General features: G+C 47.4%; 1 protein-coding gene across 4 annotated transcripts in view; it reads right to left on the reverse strand.

The window, feature by feature from the left end:
- Window positions 1–6,000, reverse strand: part of ACSL6 (acyl-CoA synthetase long chain family member 6) — a 65,968-nt gene that overhangs the window by 24,747 nt on the left and 35,221 nt on the right. For 3 of the 4 annotated variants that reach the window (XM_040444410.1, XM_040444412.1, XM_040444413.1), the window contains 2 exons: window positions 2,490–2,563; window positions 845–922 (listed from right to left, as the gene is read on the reverse strand). In XM_040444410.1, the coding sequence (XP_040300344.1) occupies window positions 845–922; window positions 2,490–2,563 (152 nt within the window). Of the gene's footprint in view, window positions 1–709; window positions 788–844; window positions 923–2,489; window positions 2,564–6,000 lie in introns of all 4 variants that reach the window. The other variant, XM_040444411.1, reaches the window with a different exon arrangement.

Consider the following 6,000-nt stretch of genomic DNA (forward strand, 5'->3'; position numbering starts at 1 on the left):
CTCCATTTTGCAGATGAGGAATGCAAAACTCAGAGAGGTAAAGGGACTTGCCCAGAGTCGCAAAACTAGTTCATAGTAATGAACTATGGCATTCTAATCTATGTCTAAAAAGCTGGAAAGCATTGCCCTAATATACCAGCCCTCCCCCAAGATAGATGGGAGAGGCTTTAGAAGACATAGCTCATTCATAAGCTGGCCCCTTGAGTGACCCATGTGTGGAAAATTATTTGTTCCCACTACCTCATGGGGACTCCCCCCACTCCCTCTACGCTCCTGTAAAGCCTATCTCAGGGCCAATCATAATGCCAGTCCCATCTCCAGAGCGAGGGATCATGACAGTTTGATTCCCCAACTTTACTGTCTTGTTTTCTTTTCCAGGAGTTGGCGAGTTTTGGAAGTTATGGTATGGAAATGTCTTGGCCATAAGTGGAGCCATATGGCACAGAGTGTGAATGGTAAAAATACTTCTGCAAAGCTATAGTTCTCTCTGAGCACAGGCCATCACCTGGGGCCTCTCTCAGAGGAGTTACACGCGCAGGGAAGACAGGGCAGACCTGGGGTCTTCCCTGGAGTCCTCCCAGGACCCCTGTGGTACCTGTCTGAGGACAGGGCAGTTTAGTTCTATTTCACGGCACCAGTGACAAGTGGCACTCTGGTAGGGTTCTGGGTTCTGGGCACAGAATGTGCCTCCCTGGAGCCAGGGCCTTACCTGAACCATTCTCTCAAACATGTGTGCTAAAGGCAAATAGGAAATGTGCACATCCGCACATGTGGGAGCCCACTGACTCTGTAAGAAAACAGAAGGAGCCCAGGCAAGGCCCGGTCAGTCAGGTGGGCGTCTTACCTGGATTACTCTCTCAAACATGTGAGCCAAAGGCAGGAAGGAGATGAGCACATCGTCCTGTCTCGGAAAGATCACTTTCTGCAGGTGACGGGCATGGGAGACAGAAAGGAAAGAAAACACTGACAGGAAGACGACAAGAGAGTCATAAAACAATACAGAGAAAAATGGTCCTGGAGGGGCAAACAGGAAGAAGGGAAGGGAAATGGGGAGGTGGGTGGGGAGGAGACAGAGAGAGAGAGAGAGAGAAAGGCAAGATGAGAGAGAGAAAAAAATGTGTGAGAGAAAGAGGAAGATGAAAGGCGCAGAAGAAGAGAGGGAGAGGGAGACAGGGCAGCGTAGGAGGCGGAGTGTTAGGGCGCAGCCAGTGGGTCTAGGTTATCTGCAGAAGCAAAAAGCTCAGTGAAGCACACATAAACCAGCAGAGCTGAGCTCCGCAGGGAAGTCTCCGCTGGGGCCAGACCCCACTTCGCCATCTCCCTGGGCCACCTGAGCCAGGAGTCCAAGGGGCTTGGCTTATCAGCACTTCCTAGTCCTTCTTCCAGAAAAGGGACCCAGGGAGCCCTGGGTCTATACCAGCTGTGGCTGGGGTATGAGCCCAGGACAAACAGATGGCTAAACCAGGCCTCACAAGCCAAGGTCTGGGGACAGGGTCTGTAGGGGAGGCCAAGAGGGAGCCCTGCTGCACCCCTCCTCCCTGGCCCACATCTCACAGATGGGACTGATCTCAGGGACAGGGGCTGCTCCAGCCAGGGGTGCCTGCACAAGGCCTGTGCCCAGGAGCAGGACATACCCTTGGGTGCTCTCCTTTGCTGGACTTCCCTGTCCCCCACCCTTTCAAAGGGGCCTTTATTCTTCCAAGGCTGGCTTTTGAATGAGTCTGGACAAGCCCTGGGAACTGGGCAAACAGCTCCTGTCTTGGGTTCAGCCACCAACAGTCTCTTACAGTCTTCTACCAAAATCTATCAGTGTTTGGTGCATATGCTCCGTAATGCCATCTGGCAGGAACGCAGACAGTGATTTTTCTCCACTGTGGAGAAAAAGCCTAACTTAAGTGAAAAGGAACATTCCTTTCTCCTTAAGGAAGCTGCAGGAGACATGGATACTCACCACTTGTGGAAAAATGTCCTTCTCTCTTAGCCGGTTATAAAATGCTAACATGCTTTTGTCAGGCCAAGATATCAAGCTTTTTTTGGATTTTAGATTTACCTTTTTAAGTACAGTCTTACACATTAGCAGTCGCCATTGTTTCCCAGACTCTAGTAGTCCTTAAACACGAAATGACTGAATTAAACCCTGACCTATTTGAAAAACAAGTAATTAAGGATTACTTTCTAAACACAGGTACACATAAAAACCACAGATATCTCACTTTTTGCAGTTAAAAATGAAAAAGAGTTTTACAGGTCTTTCTGGGATCTTAGCACTTTTAGAAATCAAATTGGCTATTTTTCAGGTATGGATCACTTCAGGGTTTGAGGTTAAAATATCTATAAAGGTCAGATTGTACTAATGACAACAGAAACACCTGCCTGTGAAAGGCAGCTCAGATTACATCAGAGCAGAAAAAAGAAAGCAAACAAAAAAACCTCTGAGGCTTGAGGGTGTCCTCAAGAGACACCTGCTTTAGCAAGTCTACTTTATTCACCTCTGTCACTTTCAGAAAGCCTGAGAAATCAGCCACCACGTTCCCATGGGTGAGCATCGCACCTTTTGGGTTCCCTGAAAAGAGAAAGCACAAAAGGCAAATTAGTTGGAAGCTCAAGGGCCACTCCTTGAGAACAGTGCCCAAGTTGACAGCCCCAGACTGTCGGACCCAGACCCAGACCCAAGCCTCTGGCCTTCGTTGGCAGCCACTTCAGAGTCCTAGGCAGATGGATGCCATGTCAGAGACTTTCATCCTGTAGACACTCAAAGCCCACCTTGAGACTCCCAGCAGCTTAAACCAGAAGGCAGGTGACACAGCCACACAGGCAGGGTGACTCAAAGCCTGACAGACTGGTTACTTGTGGCCTGTGCTCCCTAAGGGAGCACAGGTTCTCAGCCCCCTGCCTCTTCACCCAGTATGTGGAGCTGGTCTCTGGGCTAAACAGGTCTAATCTCCAGAATCCAACAGCCAACTGTGCTAGCAGAGGACTTCCTCATTGCATCCAGCACCAGGAAAGGCCCCGGGGTTAAGGCTAGGCTAGAGGTGCAGAGCGCTGGGGTAGACCCCCTGCTTGCTCATTATCAAAGATGGGACATAGATATTCTTGCTTTATCTTGATAAGACTTCTCACTACTCCTTGTAGTGAAGCCCAGGTCAGAAGAGTCATTCTCTAGGTGAGGGACCCAGGGCGCAGGAGGCTGGGGAAGGAGGCCAGAGTGGCCACCATTTCACATCAGGGTGGACACAACACAGGCCGCGTCTGGACACATCTGACTGGTCTCAACTCCCGGCCTTTCCTGTCACTGCCAGCATAACATGGGGAAGCCATTTCTCCTCTCTGTTTGCTTACCTGTAAAATAGGGACAATGCCCACCTCATAGGGCTTTCATAAGGTCTAAGAATATAATCCATGTGCAAAAGATGTTATTAGAAGTTTCCACTAAGGCAGCAGATACAACCACTGTGAAACTCCAAAAGTGAGAGGGCAGACCATGTGCAAACTTACCCAGGAAATATTAAATAAACCAATATGTTTAACTTTGCAACCGTCACCCAGAAAGAGCTAATAAAAGGACAAAGTGACTAGAGATTAAGAGAGTATTGTAGTATATGCCATAAAATTGTTCACTTTAAAATATTTAGTAATGTTTAATTAAGCTATGTGAATTTTACCTCAGAGAGGAAGAGAAAAGAAGGAAGAGGAGGGAGAGGAGGAGGAGGAAGGGGAAGAGGGAGAGGAATGGATTTGTGAAAAGAATTTCTTCAGAGAGAGCTATGCAGAATTTTTTAGCCCATCCTCTCTCCCAACTTGAAACCCCAGCTAACTCAGGGCTCAATCATGTTCCCTGCAGCTGGGGATCCTGGTGAGAAATGTGAAGACCGTGGCTGCAAAAAAATAATAAATCCCAGGGACTGCATATGGAGTTGGCAGAAGGAACATTAGTCTGAGGGGGTGATGGCAAGAACTGTGGGTTAAAAAGGAATCTTGTCCACAGGCACAAAATGTAGAGGAGGAAGTGCAAAGAGAACTCCTAAGTGGCACCACCTGAGTGGCTCAGTCATTTGAGCATCCAACTCTTGATTTCAGCTCAGGTCATGATCTCATGGTCTTGAGATCTAGCTTCACACCCAGCAGGGAGCTCACTTGAGATTCTCATTCCCTCTCTCCCTGCCCCCTCCCCTGCCTGCATGTGCACTCACACTCTATCTCTCACTCTCGCTCACTCTCTCAAAAACAAAACAAAACAAAACAAAACAAAACAAAACAAAACAAAACAAAAGGAGAACTCCTGAAAGTGTCCGTGACACAAAGAGCAGGTTTTAAGTGTTGCCCCAAACCATCAGAGAACTTCCCTTTCCCACTTCCTTATTCTCCCTTCCCACTTCCACCTGGTGGGAGAGGGCTAAAGCTTCATTAGCAAGTGGGAGGAGGAGGAGAGACACCAGAGAAAGAGAGGAGAGCAGACCACCAAGCCCACAGCCAGCCCAAGGTGCGGAGGGAAGAAGTCACAGGAAAGTGGACCGATTCACACTTTGGACCGACACTTGTAGTTGTGAATTAAGACTGTCTGTGACTTACCACCCCCATGAAACTGACCTGAGAATGACCATAAAAGGCATGAGGTGCGTATGTTTTCACACCCACTGAACAACTTTAAAGGAACAGATGGAGACAAAGGTAAAGTTGCTCACATAATTATCTCCCATTAGGCCTGTTTGCTCAACTTACTGGGGCTCTATCTGCCAGAAACAGGAGCATCAGTAATGGCTCCATCTTGGTCTGACCAAGATGTGTGATGGGTGAGGTTGTGTCAAATGCTCTGGGACACACCCCCATACTGACAAATCACAGAGATGATTCTGGGGACACAGAAGGTTACAGGGTTTTAATAGGTAACTATTAAAACATCTGTTTTTTTTTTTAAATGAAGAAGATGCATGGGATCTGTTTCACCTCTGCTGGTCCTTCTCTTAACCCAGCATCTTTTCTCAAACCCAACCCCATATTAAGAAGCGTCCCTGGAGGCGTCTGGTTGGCTCAATTGGTTAAGCGTCCAACTTCGACTTTGGCTTAGGTCATGATCCCGCAGTCCATGAGTCTGAGCCCCAAATTGGTCTCTGTGCTGACAGCTCAGAGCCTGGAGCCTGCTACAGATTCTGGGTCTCTCTCTCTCTCTCTCTCTCTCTGCCCCTCCCCTTCTCATGTGTGCTCTCTCTCTCTCTCTCTCTCTTTCAAATAAACAAACATTAAAAAAAAAAAAAAAAGAAATGTCCCTGAATTGCCTCCTAGATACAAATTCTACAGTCTCTGGGCCCACAAACAATTCTGAGAGTATCACCTGGGAATTTTCACCTGTGGATTCCCAAGTTTTACATGATTCTAAAGAATAACACCAAAATACTAGATGTGAAATCAGAACTCCCACAAAATAGGGTCCAGTACTATAGAACTTCAGATCTGTGAGGGTGGCTGCCTTGCTCATGCCTAATGTAACCTCAGGGTGGGTGACCGAGAATTTCAAAAGAAAGTTGTCTTCATTAATGAAAATTTTCTGAAAGGGTAGTAGTTACCCAAGTCTGCTTAGGCAAATCTTTTTCCTCTCCAACATGATGAGAGAGGTTTAGACCTTTTAGAAACAAACGATTTCTTGTAGGTATAAGTGAAGTTTCATAAACTTCTAATGAGCTAAAGGATTTTTAAATATTCCCAGAAAAGGTTCAAATGATTTCAAGTCATCCCTTGACGTGGTCCCAAGGGACAAAGGAGAAGTACGTGTTGACAGCAAATCCTGGGAGAAGATGCAAGGTCAGAGTTAGGAGGCGGGAGGTCACTCTTTGGAAAGCTCTGTTTGCTTCTCTGATTCAGGACAAGTGCATGCATCTGACAGCAGTTTTTAAAAATGTGATATGGAGGAGGAGGGAGGGAAGATGGCGGCATAGGAGGACGCTGGGCTCACCGCGCATCCTGCTGATCACTTAGATTCCACCTACACCTGCCTAAATAACCCAG

Source organism: Herpailurus yagouaroundi, unplaced genomic scaffold (assembly GCF_014898765.1).
Source record: "Herpailurus yagouaroundi ecotype Mexico unplaced genomic scaffold, PumYag 192, whole genome shotgun sequence".
Taxonomy (NCBI): domain Eukaryota; kingdom Metazoa; phylum Chordata; class Mammalia; order Carnivora; family Felidae; genus Herpailurus; species Herpailurus yagouaroundi.